This window comes from Coturnix japonica, chromosome 3 (genome assembly GCF_001577835.2).
Source record: "Coturnix japonica isolate 7356 chromosome 3, Coturnix japonica 2.1, whole genome shotgun sequence".
Taxonomy (NCBI): Eukaryota; Metazoa; Chordata; class Aves; order Galliformes; family Phasianidae; genus Coturnix; species Coturnix japonica.
The window spans coordinates 95,210,240-95,238,137 of record NC_029518.1 but is presented as its reverse complement, the minus strand read 5'-3'; the positions used below and the strand labels follow the sequence as shown (position 1 = coordinate 95,238,137).

Here is a 27,898-nt window from a genome sequence, read left to right as displayed (position 1 = left end):
CCTGGGAAAACTCACAGGAAAACAGCATGGAGCCACCTGTCTATTCTCCTGCTGGCAAACCTGCAAGAAAAAGGTCGAATTTTGCAGCTTGCTGGGATAATGGGTCTTTGGATAACAGAGGTTCTGGAAAATACATTCTCTGACAGAGCGGCAATGCCCATGCTGCTGCTTCGTGCTCGTTTCTATCATACCTGGTGCTTTTCTGGAGCATAAGAAGATACTCCCTACGACCTAGAATTCAATACCAACACGTGACTTAATAAAAAAAAAAAGTGAATCCCCTTCTTCTGTTCTTTCCCATCCAGGGAAGCCACCGCTAAAATATCTCATCCATGTAACAGAAGTAGTATTGAAAATAAATATGTAATGTAACAAAGAAGGCATCTACAGTACTCACTTGCAGAGCAAAGGACACTATGGACATGTGAGTATGACAAAGCACATTGCACTGGGGCAAGGCAGCTCTGTGGGTTCTAGGCTGCAGCATTACCAACGCTGCAACTGTAGATATGTAGCATCTTGAATCCTGTGGGTTATGAGACTGATAGAAATGGAGCTTGTAAGTGAAAAGATTTCGGATTACCCTTTCCCTTCTGTTAGGGTTTATTTCCGGCCTCGCTTGTGGCTGGATTTGGGATATTTGTCTCTCCGTGCAGCTTGAGGTTTCATTTCCTCACTTCTCTCATTTTCATTGCCCACTTGCTTTGGACGGCCTCTCTTACTTCTCTTTTTCTCAGCTCCAGCACTGGGGAGTTTCTTAGTAGCCAAGGACCCAGTTCTCTTCTTTTTGCCCTGGGTCAAAGGATGTTTCTTCCGTTGCTTCCTCTGCTCCTCTCTTTGGCGGATTTTCATTAGTTTCTCAAAGCTTTTGGTGGTATTTGTGTTCATATCAAACCAGTCCTGGAGGGTTAGAAGGCAACAGGTTGGTACTGGTGGTAGAAATACCACACAAAGGTTAACAGAGCTTATAATGAAAGCTGAATCCGTGGGACAAACGTTTGCTGAAACGTGAGATTTAGAAAAGCGAGTGACTAACAAAGCTTTGCTCTTTGAAGCTCCTCATCAGGTGTCACCCCATCTCAGAACAGTCAGATCTGACTTAGCAATTGGCTGACTAAAGGCAGGGAAAATGGTGAAAAACTAAACTGAACAGCAGCCACCTGGGACAAGACCTGTGACGTGACACAACATTTACTCCCCTGACCAACAAATAAGAATAGCTTTGTTTAAGCGACCAAAAACCACTTGAGCTCAGTGCCCCGCTGCCAACAGTAAGCAAGGACAGAGTAAAATAGGGTAGGCAGTGAGCATTTCCTTCCCAAGACCCCTTCCCCACAAACTAAGGCTTGAGGACTTCGATTCTGCTTGCCTTACCTCAGCGTGTGCAGAGTTGATGTGATACTTGACTCCACTCTCTGAAATGAATTCTTTCTCACACAGGAGACACTTGTATTTGCCAGCCACAAAATCTCCCTGGCATCAAAACAAAGAAATACATCACCAATTGTTCCTCAGAAGGCTGATACACCTTATATTGTACGTCTGCCTTGTATAGATGCAACATAGCAGCAAGAAGCAGAATCTCTTATTCATAACAGACAATCTGTACAGAAGCAGTGACATGATTGACCAGCTACATCCACAAAGCACAGAACAGCCCTGTGAGATGCTGTAGCTGTAGAAAAATGCTCTTGCATTTTTGAATCTAAAGGTAGGATTGCAGCTTCACTAAAACGCATACCATTAAGATGCTCCCTCCTTCCTTCAAACAGTATTTGCAATGACAACCCCACTGGCATGTAGAGAAGCACTTAAGTTATCAGAAATTCTGCTTAGGACAGTGGGTTGAACAAAGATATATCAGATGGACAGGCACAGTCAGGATATTGGTATGAAAGATGCTACCAACCAATGTACATGTGCCGAGGTGGGATTTGAGTCCTGAGAGCGTGCCGTACACAGATTCACAACCCTGAAACAGCAAAAAAATGTCTGTGTCAGCAAAACTCTGGTTAGAAATTATTTCTTCCCAGGTAAGAGAGTTTTATCCTCTGGAACACAATCCCCAAAGGGATAAGACAGGAAGAGGAAAGGAGATAGCAAGTCGTAGAGAGCCAGAAAACTTCTGATAAAAAGGGACTTAAGATTTCAGTGTGTTACAGCACCCCCTGCCAAAAGCTGGAGTAAGATCATAGACTTGTTCTGAATGAAGCACATGTCACAAGAGGGTGACACTACGATCTCTCCTGACTTTGTATCTAGTGGCAGAGAGCTGCATGTGACATCAACAGTCCCAGTTAAAAGGCAGCTTTAAGGCCTACCCCACATGGAGCTGTAGGCATCAGTCTCAGCATACTAGATTATGCTCAGCTGGCAGCTCAGAACCCAAAACAGGAGGTTAAGTGCAAGGCATGATTCTGGGTTACTGCCTGGTGAACTAGGACAGCTGCTTCTGGAGGTAAATGAATATAAGATATCACACTGCAATTCTTATAGTTGGTAATGACACGAGCCTGAAAACTGAGGAGAGCGCTGTGAGTGGGACAGGGAGGGGGAAGTCTTTGTCTCTGTACGAATTCCAGATGAAAGCCACCACTGACCCTTGTCACTGCATCACATGCAGCACCAAAATAGTTCTGCCAACGGAGCCATTTCTTTTCACTGGATGTGACTGGCAACCACTACATGGAGTTGTAAGAAACTACGTGCACATGCACAAACAACCCAAGACCAGGATGCCATGTGTCTGCCTTTCAATGGCCATTTCAAGCTTTGGTACAACACTTCAGTTTTACTTTGAAAGTCCTTTCACTCTCAGACTTTCATCTTTGTTTCCTCTTTCCTCTAAGATTAAGATTTAGTACACCTGCCACTTTTCCTTTACTCAATCACACCTCCACATGGACCAGCACCCAGATGAACCTAAAGCTGCCTAATTCTGGAAGTTACTAGCTCTGAAGAGGACAAATGCATACTCAAAGGGATCAATCAGGGTTTTAGTTACAGTGAACAACCAGACAGAGATAGAGCAGAATTCCTTTCTGCAGAAAGACAGAAACTGCAGTTTCAAGGCTGTGGAAAGTTGTTGGCTTATATAGACCTGAAATCATCCCCCCTTTGAACCTTCAGAATGAATTACCTCATTTGGACAGTGGACTTTTCGGTACATCTTTATTTCTGTTTTCCATTTGCACAGCACATCTTGACTAAACGTGGGCAGTCCAGGGCGGGTATATTTCAGCTGAGATAAAGAGATGGAATTGACAGCTGGAAGCAAAGCTAGCTATACATTGTGACAAGCATATCCCTTTCCTCTCCTTGTTTTTGTGACAGGTTAGAAAGTGAAATAGCACTTCTAAAAGCCAGACACTCAATAAACGATTTTCTCCCACCCATCTACAAACATAACTGAATCTGGAACTAAATACTAGATAAATACCAGATAAAATACTACACTTCTAACTTGCAAGCAATATACTGACTATAACTGCTTTTGTACTTGAGAATACTGGAAATGAAAGTGCTACTGCTATAGTAGCTGTAAAGTCATTAGAGCCTACCTGAATAAAACACACCACAGTAACTGCTAATGTAGTTACAGCTTAATCTGATATCAGGGAGAGTGCAAAACTTCATCTCTTCCACAAGATATTATTTCCTCAGTGTTAAATTCCAAGGGCCACTAAACACTGCCAGCACTGGAAAGGTGCCATTACAAGACTCATTTGATAAGGAGAAAGACTCAAACACTGTATAGCATTTTTAAGGTTTTGTACCTTCCTATCATCTGGAATCAAGTCTTGCAGCACTCTCCTCTTGGGCCACTCTTTGGCCAGTTCTTCTCCAGCTAATTCATGGAGATAGTAGACTGCCACCTTTGCAGATCTCCTCTGAACTCTACCAGTACTACTTTGCTCCCATTTTGCATCTTTCAGGTTCTCTTTTCTTTCTTCATGGAGGAAGGTGACCTACAATGAAGGTTAAAAAAAACAAAGAGAAAAAAAAGCTAAGCCTCCCTCAACACTTCCTATTTCAATTAGGCTAAATACTGTGAATAAATACTCAACCAAATCCCTCACAGAAATGCTGCAGCAGCCGTGTTTCATTGACAGAGGTGCATCCCACTACCTACCAAGACAGATCCCCAGATCTACCCAGAGACACAGCAGTAGGGCTCAAGCAGAGAGTTTCACACAGCCACTATCTTGAAAAGATACCACATCTTTCACTGTAAAAGCCACATGGACAACAAGAAAAGCGTTGCTTGTTCTGTTCCAGTGATGACTCTTCTAAGAGCAAACAACATAATAGGAAGCTCCACAAGGTTATACATGCACTGGTTTTGGCTGGGACAGATAATTTTTTTCACAGGATAGGGTACTATGTTTATCAAAACAGCAGTTTTGATAAGACGCCAGTGTATTGGCTATTGCTGAACAGTGCTTACACAGCAGCAAGGACTTTTCTGTTTCTCATGCTAACCCACTAGTGAGTAGGCTGGGGGTGCACAGGAAGCTGAAGGGAATACAGCCAGGGCAGCTGACCCTAACTGACCAAAGTGATATTCTGTGCTGCATAACATGCTCAGCAATAAAAGGGAGGAGGAAGGGGTGACTGTCCAGAGCTATGGCATTTGTCTTCTCAAGTCACTACTACAGATGATGAAGCTGTGCTTTCCTGGAAATGGCTAAATACTTGCCTACTGATGGGAAGTAGTGAATGAATTCTGTATTTGGTTTTACTTCTGTACACAGCTAGTGCTTTCATAGAATTGTTTGAGTAGGAATGGACCTTCAAAGGTCATCTACTCCAACTCCCCCTGCAATGAACAGGGACACCTACACTCAATCAGGTGCTCAGAGCCCATCCAGCATTGAAAGTCTCCAAGGACAGGGTATTCACTACATCTCTGGGCAACCTGTTCCAGTGCCTCACTCTACCCTCCTAAAGCTTGAAGCCATTTCCCCTTATTCTGTCACCACAGCCCCTGCTAAAGAATCTGTCCCCTTCTTTCTTGTAGCTCCCCTTTAGATACTGACAGGTCACTCTCAGGTTTCCCAGCAGCCTTCTCTTCTCCAGGCTGCACAGCTCCAGCTCTTTCAGTCTGTCTTCATAGGAGAGCTGTTCCATCCCTTGGATTATTTTTGTGGCCCTTCTCCGGACACACTGGCCTGAAATATCACATCACTATTCTTATAACTACAGCAATTAGCACTTACCGGCCCATGCTTAGCTCGGAGATGGTACACAAGTCCTGCCTTTGATCTGTATGCTTTATCGCAATGATGGCACTTCATGGCTATTTTCTCCAGCTCAGAAGCAGTCTTCCCACATTTTTTAATGTGATACAGGTATCCCATTAGGCTAGTGAAGCTGCCTGTGCAGCCCTGTCAACATGGAAGAAAAACACATGGATCAAATGCTCTCCAACTGATTATAAGGGCACTGCTGATAAAAGTGCCACCAGCTTTCCTGACAAACCTGAGACAATCAGCACAAAACAAAGATCTCAAGATACAAATGGAGGACGTGGGTAGAGAAAGAGCCAACACTTGGTTGGGTGGTTGAAATATCTAGAATGCAGCACTATGGAATTGTAAATAAAACTTTCAGCTGTTCCTAGAATATAGATCACATCTCAAACTGCAGAGGAGGGCAATAAACCCCAACAGTTCATGCAGATGTCACTTACATCTTTACAGCTATTAAAACAACTAAGGAAGGAAAGAACAGAAGTACTAACACTGCTAGTTAATCCAACTAGCATTCATTAGACTCCTAGTTTTTCAGCTCAGAATGTTCTCATCAAGCATCAGTTATGTTATAATTTGTTCTCTGAGCTCAGCGCTTCATAATTGTTTAGAGGAAATTCTCAGTGCCTCCTACTGATTTCCTGGTAACACAGCATTCCTTCAAAGTCTCTCAAGAGATGATCCTGTCTTTAAAGTATAGCTGGATATAAAAACAAAGTCATCTTTTACCAGCACCAAAAGCACATCCAGCAGAATGTATTTCACAGTATTACGTGTTCGTGCCATCTGCTGCTGTTCAATTTAGGATGATTAAGACAATGCAGCTTACCTCCCTTGTACACTTCAGCTTTCCCATACGCTTCAAAACCTTCCGAAGGTGGCTTCGCTCAAGCTGCTCATCCAGTTCTCCTCCTTCCTTCACAACTGTCTAAAGGACAGCAGAAGGATGAAAGAAAAATGCAGGATGCTCAGCACTGTGATTTTACAGGAATGGATTCCATACAGTGACCCTTGTCTGTACCCCAGGAAAACCAAACTGTCTTTAAAAGGAGTGAACAGTCTGAAAACCACTTTGCAGATAGCTGTGTTGGAACAGAGCCTTGACAGCATGTACTTTCAAACTACAGCCTCTAGGAAGGATATGGGTGTGCATTTCTTTGCACCCCTCCTGCCTGTGGAAAGCACTAACTCACCTTTATCCCACATCTTTAACATGTACTGCTAAAATACCACAGTGATGTGTTTCTCCAAATATTATCCAAACTTCCCAAAGAAATGAAGTCCTAATGCTTCACAGTGACAACAGCAGACATCCACTTCTCTAAAGCAACAGCAAAGAGGAAAAGCTACTTTCTAGCAAAGGACTGAAAAGTGCACTCTAAGGAACAATGAACTTCTGATTCGGAATGCCTTTTATTCGTGACATATAACCAGCATAAAATTCAGCTGCTGTTTTAAAGATGCAGCACTCCTCCCATCTCTGCCAACCTACTACTTTTTTTCCAGATCTCCAACCTTAAAATAATGAAAATACACGTGAAATGAGATCTAAGCAGCTAAACTTGATAGAATCCACAATATTCACTTTCTGTGTGTATCAGGGAGGGATTAAAAGACTCTGTAAGACTTTCAGATGTAGAGTAATTACTTTACCTGACTGCTGTGGTCTGCCATGACATGGTATTTCATTCCTCCCAGGGACTTCAGCTGTTTCCCACAATAATGACATGTGAATGTTTCCTATGAAGAAATAAGGACACCGTGTGTGTAACTGCAAATTAACCAAACAAGTGGGAAAATCTCTGGGAGAAAGGAGCACAAGAGTGGAACATTGTATATAGGCCTGGTAACTGCCCATTAAAAATAAAACATATTTTATGGAGAGTACAATTCAAGAATCCATGAAATAGGCAGGTCTTTAGTCACTACGCCACAACTCCAGCAACAGAAGAACCACCTGCAGCCTCTAGAGACATAAAAGCCTCTTGCTTAGAGACACGATGAGACAAAAGCGGTTTTAACTGCAACAAAAATCCACGTGCAGGCAGAAGAGAGCACAGCAAACATCTCTCTTTTTCCTTACCTGTCTGCAGTTTGCCATATGTTTCTTCAGTCCTTCTACAGTCTTTCTCACCACAGCCCGGCATGTAGGACAAGTAACTCGACCTTTGTCCTGAATTTCCAAAGACCACTGCTCTTCTATACTACCTGTCAAAACAAAGCAGTTGTAATAAAACTGGAAACACAAGTTCTCTTTTTTCCATCCATGTGTTGGGGGTTGGACTCGATGATCTCTAGAGGTCCCTTCCAACCCCTACAATTCTGTGATTCAGTGATTCTGTGTACAACGTATCCCTGGAGGAAATGAATCACATGCCACCAAACTCGTATCCTGCTCTACTTAAGGAGTTTCAGCTCATCACCAGCTTTAAATGTGACAAGGCACACATCACACCCTTTGGAAGATGGATAAGAACCCTCCACACCGCTTTCTTCTTGTGAGAAGAGTTCTAGTTGCTCAGCAGAGATTTTTCCTTCATTCATTTTCATTACTGAATTACTTCAGCATGCACTTCTGGCAAAACACTTGTTAAAAGTGGTGACAGATGTGACTGAAGAGTTTCTGGGACAACGTTCATGGCTCGATTCTATCAAACCAACCTTCAGAACTTCACTTATGTCACACAGGGATTTTGGCACCATAAATGAAAAGAGCTGCACCACTACACCAACCCAACAGCCAGGAAAAAGCATCCTGTGAGGCATGATTTTCAGTGCCTGGCCACTTTTGCAATGCAAAAGAGAAGCTCTATCCACAAGGATTATAAATTACTGATATGAATTCTGGGAAGAAAGTGGCTTAAAAGCCACCTGCTTTAATTCTTACCATAAAAGTATCTTATTATAAAAACAGGCTCTCTTTGCCCAGTCATAACAGGAAGGGTTTGTTCCTCCTTGAGTAGTCAGCAGAAAAGCCCGTTAATCAAAGTGCACTTGCTAGAAAACAAGTAATTAATGAGTGCTGTGAGCTACGCATACCAAGCCAAGGCTGAATCAAGGCCACAACACTAATTCTCAAGCATAGACTGTTTAGGTCTCTGGCTATCAGGTAACCAGAAGAGATATGACAGTAAGTGTGACAGTTTTTCCTCCAAATATGTTCTGCTGAGTAAAAAAGTAGACATCTTTCTATGAGTTTTACACCAAAACTATTTTAACAGGCTTTTGCCTAAGTGAAATGATTCCCCCTTCACTATCCCATTATGCACTGTTTTTAGGGTTAAACCTTGTCAAACTACAGACAGCATGCTGTCCCTTCAACGCTGCTCTGCAATATTCCAACAAGACAGCAGCCACTCAACAGTGAAAGACAAAATGGAAACATCAGATGTTGCTCAGAGTGAACTTGCAGAATCACAGTTACCTCTTACCTGCCCTATAAACAATTGTAAGCACCCGCTCCTCCTCCTTACCTGTGCTGTAGGTTTCTGGTTCCTTCCGAACACTGTGGCTTTTTGTTTTGGAGTTTTGTTGTGTTCCAGACTGCCGCTTTTTTCCTGTTTTAACAACTAAGGGAGACCAAGAGATTTAATTCTGTGAGCCTTGTCACACAAAAAGCAGAGCTTGGCTAGGAAGCTGCTAAGTCAGCCTTCTGTATCAAGACTGCTCATTCAGAAATATTCCATTTTACTTTTGAAAAGGAACTTAAAGGTTATAATCTCTCCTCTCTCTCAAAAATCCACATTTGTTTGCAGCTGCAGGCATTAGTCTCAAATTAGTCTCATTCACACATTTATCTGGCTGTTCATACGCAAAGCTCATAGGATGGGAACTCTTTACACCAAAACATAATCATCAGTTCACAGCATAGATAAGGCAATTTAATAACTTGTTAGCAACAAAACGGACAGACCCGTTTCTCTACTTGTTCCTGTTTTCTTTAGACTAAACAACTCTTATTGTTTCAATATTTTCCCATGGGTTACATTTTCTACCCTTATTTTCTCTCCATATTTTCTTCATTTGATCTACAAGTTTCCTGAACTGCTTGCTAGAAACAGTACTTGAAGAGAGACCATGCAGCAGAGTAAAAAAGTTATGTCACGCCTGGAAGTCTACACTCCTGCTCAAACACCTCAATAACACCTGCTTTTATCTCACTATAGATCTTACAGGAGCCTGCAAAGAGGGTTCAGAGAACAGAATCATAGAATAACTTGAGCTAGAAGAGACCCAGAAGGATCCTTGATTTCACCTGGCTCCACATAGGGTTTGATTTTTGGATGGCCCTATGTCTGAAAGCATTGTCCAAACACTTCTCCAGCTCCAGCAGTTCAGGGCCCATTCCACACCCACCACCCTTTTGTGCAGAACCTCTTCCTAACCCCTACATGACCTTCCCTTGATGCAGCTCCATGTTCCATCACACGTATGTATAAGTAATTTGCCTGATTATTTAGTTCAGAATCTTTTGGGAAACTAAAATGAACTTGACCAGATTGTTCTCACCCTATTGCCCTTTTCCCTCCCTCTGCTCAACTTTAGGAGAGACTCAAATAAGAATAATCACCCCCCATTGTAAAGCAAACACTATTCAGCAGCTTCCAACAGGATACAAAAGGATCAGAAATAAGACATGGAGAACAGCATTTGGACAGAAGAGAAGTCTGAAGTACCTGTATGCCTGTAACTAGAAATGAAAAGTTATTTAATATTACCAGAAATCTTCTGCTTCTTCTTGGGGGAGCCTTTAAGATCTTCACCTTCCCTGTGCTCAGATTTCCTCTTGCCTTTCAAAATCACTTCTGCTAACAAACAAGAAAAGAAATGCTTCAGTCTTATTAAACTTGGTCTGGATAACAGCTTTGTGTCCGTCTGCTACCTCAGTTTCTCCTTGTACTTTTAAAGGAAAGAAAGTAGTTTTCGTGAGGTGCCTGGATGTCAGTAAGCTACGTACACAGCTTTATGACCCATTCACATTAGGTACTCCATGGTCTGGTAGAGAGCTAGAAGCTGCTAGGTTATGTCATAAAAAGCTCATCTACACTTACAAAAAGGAGCACAGAGAGACAAGGACAGGTGGGAAAACATGGATAACGTTCTGTCTGTCCTACTATTTGCAGGCTTATCAAAGACCCAGAAAGCTGCAGCACTTACTCCTCCTTATGTACTCAGAATATTGTCTTATGACCCTCTATGAGTGCAGACAAGCACAGCAGCACCATGATAGGGATTCAAAGAAACAGATACATTCTTGTGTGAAACCCATCAGCCTCATTGATTAGGTACAGAGGGATTCACACTGCACTCAGATGTACAAACAGATACATATATATATTTGAAATATAGGTGTATATACACCTTTTTATTTCACACAAACATATCTCCATGCTGATCAGCCAGAGAGGGAAATGGGATGGACGCCATCAGTGATGTTGGTGTGAGTGCTGAGCACATCTATTTCTGTTGATCTGTATGGCTGGCTGGTCTAAACCAGAATGCTGCATACTGATTTGCTGCTGTACATTTTTAGCATTACTTGTTCTATTTTTCAAGTTATTATGGTATAATGCTGAAATGATTGGCAGATGCCCTACGCACTTCTACAGATAAAACTGTTATCACTCATAGAATCATTAATTTTAAGAGACAAGTCACTTAAAAGGAACTGCATAACACCAGAGAATTTAAACCTAAACTTCTGAAGTGGAGGAAGTTTGCCTCTCATAGTGTATAAGCATCACTATCAAGCTTGTAATTAGTGATTAAACTTCACCGCGTCTTTCAGAAATCATCAGGTGTCTCCATCTCTTGTAAAAGAATGGAAGAGGAAAAATAGTTTTGCATTGAGCCAAGAGCAGCGAGTACCTTTTTCATCTGATGATTTTTTCACATCGTTCTGTATGCCCCTCATTTCCAGCCAGTAAGCAGGCCGGCGAATGGCCCGCTTGCTTCTGGACTCTGCTCTTCCATTCACTGGACTCTTCTGAGAGCCAGAAGAAATGTTGCTGGCTGTCTCTTTGTAGTTACTGTTCAATCCTAGGGGAGTCGTTTCCATCTTCTCAAATTGTTTAGTCCTGGAAAACATCAATTTGAAATCTCATTATGAACTGGAAGACGCCACCAAAGCAAAACATCCTAAATACTATTATTATTCAACATATCTGTAAGAGTTTGAGTTGAATACTAGGAATCACACACAGAATCACAGAATGACCCGGGTTGGAAGGGACCTCAAGGATCATGTAGTTCCAACCCCCCTGCCTGGCAGGGCCACCAAACATACACCTTTACTAGATCAGGTTGCCCAGGGCCCCGTCCAACCGGGCCTTGAACACCTCCAAGGACGGGGCATCCACAACCTCCCTGGGCAGCCTGTTCCAGGGCCTAACCACTCTCCTAGTGAAGAAACCACTCTCCTAGTGAAGAAATATAGAGTTTGTAAGATACTCATCCTACCTCAGCACTTCAATGAAAGGAGCAATCACAAGTTCATCACAGTGTAAAAATAAACTATTCTCTTTAAGCCATCAGGGGCCAGCGTGGATCTCATCTGAGATTCCATCAAACGAACAAAAATCAGTGCAGCTCTTAATGTTTAGATTATTATATAAAAGTCAGATGCAGTTTTCCAACACAAATCCCAACTTTTTACTTTGGCCTTCAGAGTCTACGCAAAATATTACTGTTATGGTTTTGTAATTTGGTTGGTGTTGGTATTCCACATCAGAACACCATGCCTCATAATGGGAGTAAAGGGGACAAGTTTTTTTTTCTGTGGGCTGCCTTAATGGGCATGTGGGGAGGGGCATCGGAAGGGAAGTGAGGAAGGGGACGGGGTTGCTGGCCCGGCTCCCTGCAAGGAGACAACTGGTCAGAGCTTCCTGCCTTCCACAGCTCCATCGGTGAGATTGGGGACTTGGTATTTTCTTTGTTGAAACTCTCTTGTTGTTGTTTAGCGTTATTAGGTTATTAAACTGCCATTCGTTCTCAGATCACCTTTTTTTCTCCTTCATTTTTTGTTAGACCTAATCGCAATCTCCCTTCCCTTCCCCTCTCCCTAAACGCACGTGGCTGGGCTGCGCAGCGCTGTGCCGATAGAGAAAAGGGAGGGGGGGGGCTTTTGTTCCTGCTGCCCTGGGTTTGTGCCCACTGTCCCAGAGTGAGCTCTAGAGAGAACTCCGTGACAATTACATACTTTTTGTTTTCCATAGACCGTGGCCTCCTGCCCTTCCGCTGTCCATGATGCGCAGCTCTGGTATCCTGGCAAAACAGAACAATTTAAATCAACAGTATAGTTAATTCTTTCCAGTCAAACACAATCATTTGCACTTTGAGGATGCGCACACCATCCTTTAAACAAGGAACCCTTTCAATTCCAGCTAAAGTAGAACTCCAATCAGAACAGTGCTGAGCCTCCCTCCACTTCCCATATGAAATCCAAACATTCTCCTTGCACTGGGGCATGATGGAGTTTTTCTTTGTCTCTAATTCAGCAGTACTTGCTTTATGCCCATATCTTATCACACAATGACAAGTATTTTAGATTGTAACCTACTGGTACCTTTTTCCATAATAATCATTGCATTTTCCATGCCAAGAATGCTGTCCCTGTGCCCTTTGAGTTCTTTTTTCATTCTTCACCTCAATTATTTTGTCACGCTCCACAAGTTGCTCAGCTGTCGCCTTTATTCACATCATAGAAAAACTTTTTTTTTTAATATAGATTTTTGGTCATTTATCACTTGCTGCTTCTTATGCTCCTATTAAGACATGGATGGGGCCCTGGGCAACCTGATCTAGTAAATGTGGATGTTTGGTGGCCCTGCCAGGCAGGGGGGTTGGAACTACATGATCCTTGAGGTCCCTTCCAACCTGGGTCATTCTGTGATTCTGTGAAACATGTTGCCCATGGAAATGGTGGAGTCATCATCCCTGAAGCTACTTATGTGGCACTTGGAGCTTTGTGGGGAACTTGGTAACATTAGGCAATGGTTGGGCCTAAAGATCTTCTGGGTCTTTTCCTGCCTCAATGATGGATAAGTTACCTTGTTTTCCTTATATGTAACTATTTCTACCTATCAATTAGTGTGGGAATACAAGAAAAGCTGTTCAGAGCAGCAGCTGTGGAGCAAGATAAACAGCATGAGAACCAAGGACACCTCTGCAAGGAGAAGAAGAGTCTCACAGCTCTGATTGGTTATGTGCCTGCATGGACAGTTGAAAAGTGTTTTGTAGAATGCTTTGTTGACATATAAGGTGTTTCGGAAAGTTTTAAGGGAGGATGGGAAAGTTAGGAAATAACGACGTGTGAAGGTATATAAGGGATGTGAGAACTCGTAATAAACGATTTGGATCGTTCACATCTGAGTCCGTGCCTGAGACGCTGCAAATTAGACCATACTATTACGTTTGTTACTAGAAATAAATGTTACAACTAACTAACAGGAGAGGAACAGAATGTGAAGAACACATAAAAATACGACAAATACGCAGAGAAACTTCAGGTGCTGCAACAACTCAGGGAATAGGCGAGACCTGGACAGGCTGGAGAGCTGGGCAGTAAGAAACTGGATGAGGTTTAACAAAAGCAAGTGTAGAGTCTTGCACCTGGGTAGAAATAATTGCATGCACCAGTACAGGCTGGGGGAAGAGCTGCTGGAGAGGAGCTCTGCTGAGAGGGACCTGGGCGTCCTGGTGGACGACAGATTGACCATGAGCCAGCAGTGTGCCCTTGTAGCCAAAAAAGCCAATGGCATACTGGGGTACATTAAAAAGAGCGTGTCCAGCAGGTCAAAGGAGGTGATCCTCCTCCTCTACTCTGCCCTGGTGAGGCCTCATCTGGAATATTGTGTCCAGTTCTGGGCTCCCCAGTACAAGAAAGACAGGGATCTCTTGGAAAGAGTCCAGCGGAGGGCCACTAAGATGGTGAAGGGCCTGGAGCATCTCCCCTATGAGGAGAAACTTAGGGAACTGGGTCTGTTTAGCCTTGAAAGAAGAAGGCTGAGAGGGGACTTGATCCAGGTTTATAAATACCTGAGGTGTGGGAGCCATAGTGGTGAGGCTGGTCTCTTTTCAGTAGTGCGTGGGGACAGGACTAGGGGTAATGGGATGAAAGTACAGCATAGGAAGTTCCTTTTTACAGTGAGGGTGACGGAGCACTGGAACAGGCTGCCCAGGGAGGTGGTGGAGTCTCCTCTGGAGATATTCAAGACCCTCCTGGACGCCTACCTGTGTGATGTGGTGTAGGGAGCTGCTTTGGCAGGGGGGTTGGACTCGATGATCTCTGTAGGTCCCTTCCAACCCCTACAATTCTATGATTCTGTGATATGCAATTTCAAGGCAAAAACAATTCACCATTAAAAAAACCTACTGGAAAAATCACCATCAATCTGCCTTCCATGCTCCTGGCTTCTAACACATGTATAGGAGCAGACAATAGTTCACACTTCCCCCTTCTCCTCTAGATGAAAAACCAGTTGAAGGCTCGTGTTTGCATTACTTTGCTAAGAGATCCAACTGAACTAACTGAAGCCCACCCCCCAGGCCCTATCGTTGTTAATCGGATGAACAAGGCCCGAATCACCGCGATCCGTTCCCCCTCCCCATCCCCCGGTTCTCCAACACCACAACGGGGCTCCACCAAGCACTCACTGCGCTGCCCGGCATGGCGACGCCACCACAAGGCCCCTCAAACGACCACCCGGTCACCTCCAACCGTCTGCCAGCTCCCAGCCCGAGGGGACAACACCGAACCGAGCACGGAGCAGGCCGCCAACTGCCGGCCACACCCCGGAAGCTACGGGCAACTCACCGGACGTTACCGGCCTGTAACGGAAAGCTGCGGATCTCGCCCCGGAAACACAAAGGGGTTGCTGGGAAAGATGGCGGCTGCGGGAGGTTCGGCGGCGCCGGTGTGTGTGTTGGTGCTGGGAATGGCCGGCTCCGGGAAAACCACCTTCGTGCAGGTAATTGTGGTGCCGGGTAATGATGTGTTACCTCCAGCCTTATGGGGCCTGACGCCATCTTGTGTCCCCGCAGTGCCTCGCTGCCCACCTGCACGGCCAGCGCTGCCCCCCGTATGTCATCAACCTGGACCCCGCCGTGCACGAGCTGCCATTCCCGGCCAACATCGGTGAGAAGAAACGGGATGGGGCTGGGGAACGGGATGGGGTGGGAGGAACGGGATGGGGCGGGGGAGGAACGGGGTGGGGTTTGGGTCGCGTTTGTAGGGTCTGCAGGAAGGGAGCGGGTCCCTTGTGCTGTGAACGAGGTAAAGCTGTTCTGATGTGCTGCTTCCCTTGTGCTCTGTGAAGAGAATCGTAGAATTACCCAGGTTGGAAAAGACCTTGAAGATCATCAAGTTCAACCACAGCCAAACCATATACCCTAACTCTAACAACCCTCTGCTAAATCATATCCCTGAGCGCCGCATCCAAACAGCTCTTAAACACATCCAGGGATGGCGATTCAACCACCTCCCTGGGGAGCCTATTCTAGTACCTAACTACCCTTTCTGTAAAGAAGTGCTTCCTAATATCCAACCTAAGTTTCCTTGTACTCTGTGAAGAGGAGGTGGTATTTCAGCACACACTCTGTTAGGCTGTTTGTTCTCTTTAAAAGGTGCCAAGGCCTAAATTGAGGAGGACCGTAAGTTGTTGTGGGTGCTGAATTGTTTTTGGTCTATTTAGAATCATATTTTGAGTTGGAAGGAACCCCTGAGGACCATCAAGTCCAACCACCCAAAATATCAAACCATGTGTTTGAGGGCAGTATCCAAATGCTCCTCGATCTCTGGCAGCTCAGGGCTGCGCTCACTGCCCTGGGGAGCCTGTTCCACGCTCAACCACACGCTGGTACAGAACCTGATATCCAGCCTGACCCTCCCCTGATGAAGCTCTATGCCATTCTATCAGGTTCTTTCACTGTCAGCAGAGAGCAGAGCTCAGTGCTGCTGCTCTGCACCCTGTGAGGACCTGTAGGCCACAGTGAGTCCTCTCAGTCTCCTCTGCTCTGGGCTGAACACACATGAGCAGCACCTCATGTATCTTCCTCTACAGACCCTTCATCATTTCGTAGCCTTCCTTTAGACAATATCTTACTTTTATATCCTTATATTGTGGTACCCAAACCTGTATACAGTGCTTGAGGTGAGTCCACACCAGGTAGAGCAGAGCAGGACAGTCTCTTCCCTTGCCTGGATGATAGTGCAGGGCTAGATGTGCCCTAGGGTATGGCTGCCTTTTTGGGTTGCCTGAGCACACTGTTGGCTCATGTTTGCTTTGCTATAGACCACATTCCCCAAATCTCTTTCAGCAGGGTTACTCCTCAGCATCTTATCCCCCAGGCTGTATGTTTAGCCAGGGGTGTCCCTTCCTGGTTGCAGAATCTGGCACCTGCTCTTGTTAAATTTCATGCAGCTGGTGATTGCTCAGCTTTCTTAGTTTGCTTAGATCTCTGCAAGGTGTCTCTGCTCTTGACAGAGTCCTCCCAGTTTAGTATCATCAGGAAAGATGCTGAAAGCACCTCCTCGTCCTAAATCCAAGTCATTTAGTAAGATGTTAATAAGAACTGTCCCAGTATTGGAGTTGGAGTGCGATTTAATGCACATGGCTTTTATTTTTTCTTCTCCTTGTCATTGATAGTGAACATTTTAGCAGGTCTGATTAGGTTTCCTATCCTCAGAGCTGTGCAGTGGTTGTATGCTAACAAATAACTTCTTAAGCAGTGTAAAAGACGTGAATTTTGGATATAATACCTTAAAAACAAAGATGCTTTAAAGGCGACTGTTTCAAACTAAGTGTACTGAAACAATTTATGCTTGCTCCCATTCTAGATATCCGGGACACTGTGAAGTACAAAGAAGTCATGAAGCAGTATCCTTTCTTTTGGTCTTACAATGATCTTTGAAATCTCGGGAGCAAGATTTTTGTGCACCTTGGGTCATTTTCTTCTCATGTGCTACAGGTGTTTCTGCCTAGTAGTATGCTTTTACACATAGTATGAGTTATAGAATCATAGAACAGTTTGGGTTGGAAGGGACCTCTAAGCTCATGTAGTTCCAACGCCCTGCTGTAGGCAGGGACACCTCCCTCTAGCCCAGGTTGCTCACAGCCTCATCCAGCCTGGCTTTGCCTTGAGTGCTTCCATGGAGGGGGCATCCACAGCCTCGCTGGGCAACCTGCTCAGTGTCTCATCACCCCCACAAAGCTTAAGTCATAGGTTTTGCAGGTTTATGTTGTGTACAGTGTTTGGATTCGACATAGTAGTGTGACTAATATGACCCTGAGTACTGCGTGTAATGGCAAGTCACTGCTAGTTCTTATGCAGTAAAGAAACTAGATGACGTAATAAAAGAGTATTTGTGTCTGTGAACATAATCAGTAGCCTGATCCATATGCACAGAAAGGAATTTTCAGGTCTTCATCTTCAGGATGCTCACAGTGCCTCTACAGGGTTCATTCCCATTCTTTCTCAGCAGCACTTAGAAGACTTAATTGTGTATGTGGAGCATTGTCTTTTTCTGTAAGGTATGCAGTGTACGTTGCAAAAGGCCAACTATCAGAATGTTAAAAGTAAGCTCTCTGAGGTCTGCGTGATCATCTGCTTTCCTGAATGAAGTGTTTAGGTATGGGCTGGGCCCGAACGGTGGAATAGTGACCTCTCTCAATCTTTTTGCTACAAGATTTGATCAGGTATGAGTTTGCTCCTATGTGATACTGTGCTATGAATACTGTGCCTGGAGGCTGTAGGTGCCTTTTTGTTTATCTAGAGAAAGTACTGTTTAACCTTCTAATATTTATTTAGAGTCAGTGCATTCTCCCTATTCTGCAAAGCAGCCAAACTGCAGTAGCTCTTAATTAAGTGAAATCTATCCTTATTCTTTTCCTATTGTTTTTTGCAATGTGAAATGTAGAGGCCTCATGCACAGAACTTTAAGTCATATAACTTCTGTTTCTGTGTTTGCTGTGAAAACTTGTACATTATAGCTCTGACTTTGAAGTAGGGAAGTCACTTTTGGAGATTGATCAAGTTTCCCTGATCTTATTTGATAACCTTATCTTCTCTTAAGTGTTAATCAGCACTGGGTTGGTAACCTTATTTGAGATGTTAAAGAAGTGCCAGATCTCTTAGGAAATAGGTGGAGAACAGCTGCATTACATCATTATATCATTTGTTTCACCAGGTACTAGAACACAGCTAACATCAAGGCTGTTTTTGGAAGGTTTCACAGTATCCGAGTATTTGCTATCTGTTTCCATCTTCAGATTTAGAGACATATCAATGTCTAATAGCTCTAATATCAATGTCTAATAGCTCTAGTAGCCGTACAAGCTAAGGTTGAGGCTTCTGTTACAAAATGATTATTGAAGTTCCCTGTTTGGAGCCTAACTACAAGGTGTTCTGCTGCTTTTCAATCAGGTGATGAAGTTTATCGAGAAACGGCAAAACGCATCCAAGTGAGTATCTTCTACCAGGTTTTACTGTTCTGAATCGATGTGGGAAGATATGTGACATCCACAATAAGGATCTCTGTGTGTTTCCTAGTTGTTCTTCTGCCTTGGAGGAAATTTTATCTGGAAAAACGGCATAGAATTAGAACAGATTATTGGTCTTTTTTTTCCAATACATATTACAAAGAAATATCTACTGATTTTAGATCTGCTTTTCTCATCCTGCATCAGACTTTTATTGTTTTTCCTCATGTACTCCTTAAACAGGCAGCAGTTAGTTTCGGTTCTGGAGATAGTATGTGTGAAATTAATGCCTTTGCCTCTAACATAATCTTAAGAGAGCGAGTGCTTCTCAGAAAAGTCACACAGGGATTTTTCAGCTATGCTCATAAATCTCATCACTATTTGGGAACAGCTTTTCTGATTTGTAATACAATAAGAATGTGATTTGCTGTTCCCTGCATGTAGTAATCTGGTCACAGCAGCACCGTGTGCCTGACTAATGTTCCCTGTGTTTTTTGTTGGTGGTGACTTCTCAACAGGTATGTTATCATTGACACACCTGGACAGATTGAGGTGTTCACATGGTCAGCATCAGGGACCATCATAACTGAGGCACTGGTAAGTGTATCCTATGTGACTTGACATTGAGGCTGTGTGAAAAATGGTCCTGCCTTCTTCTAATCAAGATGCCTTTTGCCATCTTTTTCCAGGCTTCCTCTTTTCCTTCAGTGGTTGTTTATGTGATGGACACCTCTCGCAGTACCAACCCTATCACCTTTATGTCCAACATGCTGTATGCCTGCAGGTAAGAAAAGCTGAATATGCAAACCATCTCTTTTCAGTGCTTTGTGTCCTTGATATTATTTGGTGAGGTGAAAGAATGACTATTTGTTTAGACTTCATCCAGAGAGCTTTTCAGTTGAGGAGAATATGTCCAACTCATTTCTTGGGAATTTGGCTGATAGGAAGGACCAGGGCTTACAGTGTAGTTTGAATGTTGTTGTGGCTATATTCAGTCTGTTTGCTGACTTGAATAAGGGATTTCTGTTGCTACAATAAATAATGGAGCTGACAAATTATTAAGTACGTGAATCCCAATCCTTTTAATGCACTTCTTCCAGATGTTGACTGTAGTTCAGTTTTCTTCCTGTCTCTGAGAAATGATGGTTCTAACTTAAATTTCTGGCAGGTCGGGGCTTAGCATTTTGGATTTCTAGATTCACAGAATGGCCTGGGTTGAAAAGGTTGAAAAGGACCACAATGATCATCCAGTTTCAACCCCCTGCTGTTTGCTGGGTCTCTAACTACCAGAAGAGGTTGCCCAGAGCCACATCCAGCCTGGCCTTGAATGCCTGCAGGGATGGGGCATCCACAACTTCCTTGGGCAACCTGTTCCAGTGTGTCACCACCCTCTGGGTGAAAAACTTCCTCCTAATATCTAAGATAAATCTCCTCTGTCTCAGTTTAAGACCATTCCCCCTTGTCCTGTCACTGTCCACCCTCTTCAACAGCCGTTCCCCCTCCTGTTTATACGCTCCCTTCAAGTATTGGAAGGCCACAATGAGGTTTCCCTGGAGCCTTCTCCAAGCTAAACAAGCCCACTTGCCTCAACCATTCTTCATAGTAATCTCTTCATTTACAAAATCTACTGAACTAGAAAGTTTCCAAAGAGATTTAAAGGTGTTGTTATGACAACATATAGGGCTGTGTGCAGCCGTGGAACTTTCTGATGCTTTTCATACTGTGGTTTGTACTTGTTTGAGCACACTACTATAGTGCTGCGGTGTTTTGTTTGCACCTAATGAATATACTAGTGGGGACAAATCCCAGCAGGAGAAATCAGTGTAGAAGTAAGAAAAATGTATCACTTCAAGCTTATGTGATTGTTCATAAGCTCGTTTTGAATTTTCTTTTGTTCCCAAATTGTTACACAAATCAGACAGCACTGTATCATTATAGCATCTCATGCTACTGAATCTAATTGGAGTACTGAGAATTTCATCCAAACATATTCAGCAGTTCTTGGAGTTTATGACTTACTGTAGCTTGTCTAGTAAAATCTACAACATTTCTTTTATCAACAAGATATTATATATTGAAAAAACCCCATTTTTGCTCTAACATCTTACAGTCTGTGGCTTTTACTTGCTCTTTCTGGCAGCGTTACTAGACTCTTCAGGCAAACTGGTTGTGAAACCATTCAGTTTTCCTAGTCAGGACTGAATGTGGTTCTTGGTTATAAGCATCCTAGCTGATAAATCGTGGTAGAATTCATACTATATCTTTCTTCAGTATTTTGCAGTGTCTTAAAAGTTACTTTATCGCAACAGCACTAATATCTGCTCTCTTAGTTATTACCTAGTTATTATAGTCTTTCATGTTTCCCTACTGGATGCACAAAATAGTTTAGGTATCAGAAAAGATCTGGAAGTCATCTTGGAATGTTTTGCACAAGTCTTGCCTGCTTTGTGCTTAATATTTGTATCTGTTCTAATGAGTATTAACGTATTTTTTAACAGTTCTTTTTTTGTTGTTAAACTTTCAGTATTCTATACAAGACGAAGCTACCTTTTATTGTTGTCATGAACAAGGTAAGTGAAAGCTATGGATTCTAAGTTCCAGTACAGCATTGTTCTCTTCAGCTTGTTTTATTGTAGTGTCTTCATCTTTTGCTGGAATCATAGAATCATAGAATGGCCTGGGTTGAAAAAGACCCTAATGATCATCTCGTTTCAAACCCCTGCTATGTGCAGGGTCACCAACCACCAGACCAGGCTTTTTTTTGGAAAAGAAAGGCTGGGAAGGAGCTACGGGCTGAAACCTGAATCTAGAAAAGATCTTTAACCAGTCAAAAGAAGGAGTGAGAAAAAACAGGGACAGGCAGTTAGACCCAAACATTCAAATTAGACATCATGCTTGGAATGTTCATCTCCCCCACTCCACAGCAGGGAGGTTGGGACTACGTGATCTTTAAGGTTCCCTCAAACCCAACTCATTCTGTGACATATATTTAAGAAATACTGGATTTGCAGAGGACAAAAATACCAGCTTTCAGAGTTGGTTCAATTTTACTTACAGAACTCAATCAGAGCATTTCTAAACTGTCAGTGTTTGGATCCTTGATGGATTCAGTTCTGTCACAAGTATTTTGAAGAATACAAGGACATACTTCCTTTTTCTGTTTTACTCCTTCTTACTGGTTCTGGGAAATGAAATATATCAGTTTTAGATGCTTGTGTTGTAGTGGTTAGATATGTACTTAGATATGTTTATAGAACTCTTTAATAGACTTTAATTATCAATCTGTGTAAACTTATGGAACCATCTTTCCTGTTCTGTGTCCATGATCTTGCTCTGAGTTTAGTTTGTAAGTTCTTTAGGTCAGAGCACAGCTGAAAGGTCCTATAACATGTTGCCTAACATAGAAGTGTCCCACAGCTCCCAGGACAGTCAATAAAAAATTCAATCTGTTCCTGTCACACCTCAATCATAAAATGTAATATTTGCAAATCAAGCTGTTTTGTAAAGCAATTTTTGGATGCCTTTCAGTAAGCCATACCATTTTTTTATTGCCAGGCTTTCAGTTGTTTTCTTAAACACTCCCTAGAACTGAGATAGGTGTTGTCTTCTCTTCTTGTATTGAAGTAGTTTATTAGACTAAAAAAAACAGAACTTGGAAAACTGCAGATCAGGGCTGAATGTTTTGAAAGGATCAGTGTTATGTGAGTAAGTTTAACGTGATTTTTTTTAATTAGCGTTAGGATGTGGACAAAGAATCGTTTATTACTCCTGATAACTCTGACTTCTCCTTCCAGACAGATATAATTGATCACAGTTTTGCAGTAGAATGGATGCAGGACTTTGAGACTTTTCAGGATGCACTGAATCAAGAGACTTCCTACGTCAGTAACCTGACTCGTTCTATGAGCTTAGTGCTGGATGAGTTTTACAGTTCATTGAAGGTAAGTTTTCTCTCTCTCTTTGTTTTTTAAATTTTATCTTTAATTGTAAATACCTCTCACAAAAGCCTTTAGAAGAGAAAACTCAAGGAGTCTAGTTGGTGGCTGGTATATAGTGGTGCCCTCCGTGGGTCCAGTAATCTTTAATTTATCCATCAGTGACTTGGATGAAGGGATAGGGTGCCTCCTCAGCAAGTTTGCTGTTGCTGTCAAACTGTGTGGAGTGCTCTGCTGCCTTTCAGAAGATTCTCGACAGGCTGGAGCAATTTATTCTCAGGGTCCAGCTGGAGGTCTGCAAGTAGCACTGTTCCCTGATCTTGTTCAACATCTACATCAGTGACCTGGATGCAGGGATAGAGTCCACCCTCAGCAAGTTTGCTGATGATACAAAGCTGGAAGGAGAGGCTGACACACAAGAAGGCCATGCTGCCGTTCAGTGAGATGTGGACAGGTTGAGAGTTTGGCAGAGGAACCTGATGAGGTTCAATGATGGCAAGTGTAGAGTCCTACACCCGGGGAGGAATGACCACATGCACCAGAACAGGTTAGGAGTTGAACTGCTGCAGTGGAGTGTCCTGAGGGATAACACGTTGCCTGTGAGCCAGCAGAGTGCCCTTGTGACCAAGAAGACCAGTTTCTCACAGCTGTCATCTGTTAGTAGTTGGTAATAAGTTACATTAATGCCCTTATGCTGAGTCTGTTCTGTCTGCTGCTATAACCTCCTTGTAATTTTCAGCCTTTGAGCCCTTTTTTATCATTATACTTTTCCTCAGTTCCTTTGAGATGGGAGAGAGAGTGGAGTGATGGAGCTCCATCAGTGTGAAACTATCACAATTGCCCCATCTTGCTCATTTTTATGTGATGTGTTCAATTTTATAGAATGGGAAGGAAAACTCAGTTCCCTGCCTTATTTAAAAGCAGAGAGTGGGGGAGGAAATGGGTATCACTGGATTCCCACAGGTATTTTTTCAAAGACATTGTTTGGCCTTTCCAGCTCTGTCAGTGACCTAAAAACTCACTTCAGTTACCTTTCAGTTCTAATGTATGGTTTTCTTTTACAGGTGGTTGGTGTTTCTGCTGTGTTAGGCACAGGACTGGATGACTTTTTTGTTCAGCTCTCTAAAGCTGTAGAAGAATATGAGAGGTAAGTTGATAACATTTGATTCCTGACCCTCCAAATACTTGTTGAAATAACTGATTCGCTGAACTACTCCTTTGATTTGAAGAAGTGTTCACTTTTCAAGCCAAGGTAAGCTTTCTAATAAACTGAAATGTAAGAGAGTGGTGAACTTTTTTGTGCTATTCAATGGGAAAAAAAGTAAAAGCCAACTGTGCTTGCAAATTCTGAAGTCAGTTTTTTGGTCTGATTCTGTATAATGATCAAGCTTTGAATTGTCCTCATAAAGAGATAGTCAGAGTAGGTGAGTGAGCTGAAATTCAAGAATTCTTTGAGAACTTGATGGATTTACTGGATTCTTCCTCACGAAATTCTGCTAAATTGCTCTGTGACATTAGAAAGAAAATCTAGGAGTTTAGATTACGTGGAGATAGCTGAGACAGACTGTATATTATTTTTAGAGGAGAATACATCATGCTGGATCAGGCAGTCTGAGAAAGGCTGCTGTAACTTTATGCTCCCCAAATCAAACTAATAGGGAGACTGGATGTCATGTATGTATAGAGCCAGCCACACAGATTAGATGGATTCACAGAGAGCTTATTGTGAACTTCACAGGATAGTAGAATGGCTTAGGTTGCAACGGATCTTAAAGATCATCCAGTTTCGACCCCATTGCCTTGGATACGGTTGCCACGCACTAGATCAAATTGCCACCTGGTAGATCAGGCTGCCCAGGGCCCCATCCAGTCTGGTCTTGAATGCCTCCAAGGATGGGGCATCTGCAGCTTCTTTGAGCAACCTATGCCAGAGTCTCACCACTTTCTGAGAAAATTATTACTTTCTAACATCTAATTTTCCCCTCTTCTAGTTTAGTCAGAGTGAGTGATCTGCTGGTTATGGCAGTGTAATGACTCCTTCTATAGAGCTAGGTTGTTGGGGTTTTTTTTCCAACGTTTATTTTGTAATCTAACCAGACTGCATGAGAAAGGTTTGGCACTTTAATGGTGTATATTCACTTATTTTGCATCCTTTAGTTTCAGAAGACATTTGGTAAGAAATACCCTTAGTTTGGGATAGAAACAAGCCTCCAAAGTGATTCCTTCTTAATATAATTGAAGTATTGGCTGAGAATGAATGCACTGTGTACATTTATCTTTGCAGGGAGTATCGTCCAGAATATGAGCGCCTGAGGAAAACATTGGTACGTACTTTTAACTGCTGTAGCCTGGAGCGGTGTATATCAGAGTCACTTTTATGTGCAGAATTGACTCTACATTGTGAGGCTGTAACATTACATTTAATATTAAGTGCAGAAAAAGTCTTGCCCCGAAGCTCCCAATCGGACCTTTTCCCCTAGATTTGGTGGAGCACATCTTCACAAAAACAGGGATGTTTTGTAGAAGAGATGTTGCTCTCTGTTCTAGTGCTAAATAATTCAAGCATACTGGGGCGTATTTCTGCACTAGTCGAATGCACAGTTTTGACTTTGATAATTCATTATGAAGACTGAATTGGAATGCCAGAATGAGTAACTCTGCTCACGTGGAGTTCTGGCTCTTTCGTGTAACTTCAGCTGCAATGTAAGACCTGCTTGTTGACTCGTGTTTTCTGGGTTGTTGTTCTTTTTTTTTTTGCCCCTGGGACAGAGTATTGTGGGAGATATATTTTAAATGTTTTCAGAAGCCACTTGTAACTCTACCCACAGGAGAAGGCTGAAAATAAACACAAGAGAGATCAGCTGGAGCGCCTTCGGAAGGACATGGGCCCTGTGTGTATGCAGGGCAACACACTTGCAGGTATTCTCTCAGGATTGAAAATGAAGTTCTCTGAAGAGTCTGCCTTGACAAATCGCATAGAGCTTTCCTCTGCAAAAACATGCAAGTGTGTTCATCTTTGTGGTGTGGGACTTCAGTCCCTGCGAGATGGATCAGACTTAGCTCTACTATGTGTCAGTCACAGACATGCAAAGAAGAAAGCCTGGTGTGTAGATAAAGCAGTGCATGTTCTCAGAGTAATGAAATATGAATATGAGAAAATGAAATTAGAATATGAGAAAACTGTTGATTGAGCTGTTGCCTTATGTGAAGTTCAGTTTGGTGCTGATGTAGTCTGTCCTGAATCTTACAGATTTCCTTTAGAGTAGGCATTTATAGTATGCACATAGCTCATGCCCTGACCATTTCTAACTTATTTGTTAGTGTGATGTTTTGTCTATAACCACTTCTGTTCTTTCTAAGGGTCTGATGATGCTTCTGCAATGGGTCCCTCTGAGCTGATCCTAACACGAGGAAATCTTGATGAGGATGAAGAAGAGAGAGAAGAGAGTGATACTGACGATATTGACCATGAAGGTAAGGGAATGAGAGATGTTATGTGATCTAAAAGCTGCTCATCTAGGCATGACATGTCCTTTGTATTAACTGTATTGACTGTAATGAGAGCCTAAGAGAAAAGCAAACATTCAGTCACCTAAATAAAGGTGTCTGAATCTGTAGCAGAAGCCCAGCTGCAGTGCTCAGAAGTTGAAGACAAAAGGGACTGTGGTGTTGCTCAGACTAGCATCTTTCTAGCTTTCCTCAGGAACACAAACAGAACAAATGCTGAAATGGTGTTGAATTGTGAATATTTTTTTTCCTCCCAGTTACAGAGGAGAGTCATGAAGAACCAGCCTTCAAAAACTTTATGCAGGAAACGCGGATGAGATACCAGAGAAAAAGCAATGAGAATGAATGAGACACCCAGAAATAAATGGCTTGAAATTCCTTGGAGTGGAATTAACAGTAAAGGAACAGCATAAAGAAAGCTGCATGGAAACATGCTTGAAGTGTGAAGTCTCTGAACAGCTTCCTCTGATATATTGTACTTTCCTGCAGTATATGTTGGTCGTATGAGTGGAGGGTTTTCTACCCAACTGACTGCACATTTGGCTGTCTGCTACAAAATCACAGAACCTTGGGAGTTGGAAGGGACCCCTGGAGATCCCCCAGTCCAAGCCCTGCTGAAGCAAGTTCCCTAGAGGAGGTCACACAGGAAAGCATCCAGGTGGGTCTGGTTATCTCAAGGAGACTCCACCACCTCTCTGGGCAGCCTGTTCAGAGCTCTGCCAACCTCACAGTAAAGAAGTTTCTGATGTTTGTATGGAACTTCTGTTTTCTCTTGTGCTTGTTGCCCCTTGTCCTGTTGCTGGGCAGCTCTGAACAGAGCCCCCATCCATTGACCCCCACCCTTCAGATACCAATGAGCACTGATCAGATCCAGCAATGGATTTGAGTGTAACTGCTCTGCTCCACTAGCCCTCCAAGACTTGATGTCATCGGCCCTTCAGTCCTTAACATGCATCTTGCTGAAGCCACTCTGAACCACCAGGTCCGCTAATGAAGTCATCTTTCATGAGCAACACGCATGCGTGTTGGAATACGGAAGTGGCTTAAACTGCTGCAGCCACTTTATGCCACCAGTCTCAATGATGAAAGGTCCTCCAGGCACTATTAGGCATGTACACGGAAACTGCATCTTTGCAAAGGGCGGGTTCACTTCTGGTTCTCCACTTGTAGATAAAAACAGTTATACTTAAATGAGGGTAAAGAATTATTTTGTGATCTATACTGGGATCTCCTTTCCTCCTTAATCCTCTAGAAATTTAAAACAATTACACCAAAATTATTCCAGCTAAAACAGTTGCATATTTTTTAATTATATATATATATATATTTAAGCTTAAAATATCCGAGTACTTTGTTCTTTCTGTTTCAATCCTTCTTGACCTATGTATGGTCCGCCTGAGCCAAGCTACTACAAGAGATGGCAGTGGGGGATGTGCAGGTGCGCCGATTGTATCCCCTGCAGTTGAATACAATGCAGTCTGCGGACACTGAGCAACCTGGAATGATGCTGATGAAGTTTCTTACTTCTTATGTGCCGTTCCAGCACTGATGTTTCGTGATGCTGAACAGATATTTAGTTTTCCTAGGAGCCTGTTTTTCCTCTGACATTGTTTTAATAGCACCTTTCCTTTTCAGTGGTCCTATACGAAGCCCGGAATGTTTCTCCTCTCTCATCTGATTTTAATTTCTTTAATAAAGGTGATCCAAAGAGTGCTTTTCAGGCAGA

General features: G+C 42.9%; 2 protein-coding genes across 5 annotated transcripts; one reads left to right on the top strand and one right to left on the bottom strand.

Annotated features, from left to right (window-relative positions):
* Positions 1-179: 179 nt before the first annotated feature.
* On the bottom strand, positions 180-15,085 carry ZNF512 (zinc finger protein 512). Of its 4 annotated transcripts, none has more exons than XM_032443412.1 (14): positions 15,067-15,085; positions 12,451-12,515; positions 11,121-11,329; positions 9,971-10,060; positions 8,726-8,821; positions 7,336-7,460; positions 6,906-6,992; positions 6,082-6,180; positions 5,220-5,387; positions 3,777-3,968; positions 3,140-3,241; positions 1,910-1,972; positions 1,375-1,473; positions 180-900 (listed from the first exon to the last, which is right to left on the bottom strand). In XM_032443412.1, exons 2-14 carry the CDS (start codon positions 12,462-12,464, stop codon positions 604-606), a joined length of 1,641 nt encoding a protein of 546 aa, XP_032299303.1. In that variant the 5' UTR covers positions 12,465-12,515; positions 15,067-15,085; the 3' UTR covers positions 180-603. The 4 variants fall into 4 exon arrangements, with proteins under 4 accessions (XP_032299303.1, XP_015714987.1, XP_015714988.1 ...); XM_015859501.2 differs by lacking the exon at positions 15,067-15,085 and adding an exon at positions 14,907-15,017; XM_015859502.2 differs by lacking the exon at positions 15,067-15,085 and adding an exon at positions 14,907-15,017 and having other exon boundaries at positions 9,971-10,057.
* Positions 14,894-27,898, top strand: GPN1 (GPN-loop GTPase 1). The gene is given in 15 exon segments (XM_015859507.2): positions 14,894-15,129; positions 15,131-15,220; positions 15,294-15,387; positions 17,089-17,128; positions 17,881-17,947; positions 18,675-18,712; positions 19,249-19,327; positions 19,420-19,514; positions 21,255-21,300; positions 22,525-22,671; positions 23,730-23,812; positions 24,950-24,989; positions 25,494-25,584; positions 26,026-26,139; positions 26,430-27,898. Coding segments are annotated over 15 exon segments (1,326 nt in total). The 5' UTR covers positions 14,894-14,919; the 3' UTR covers positions 26,522-27,898.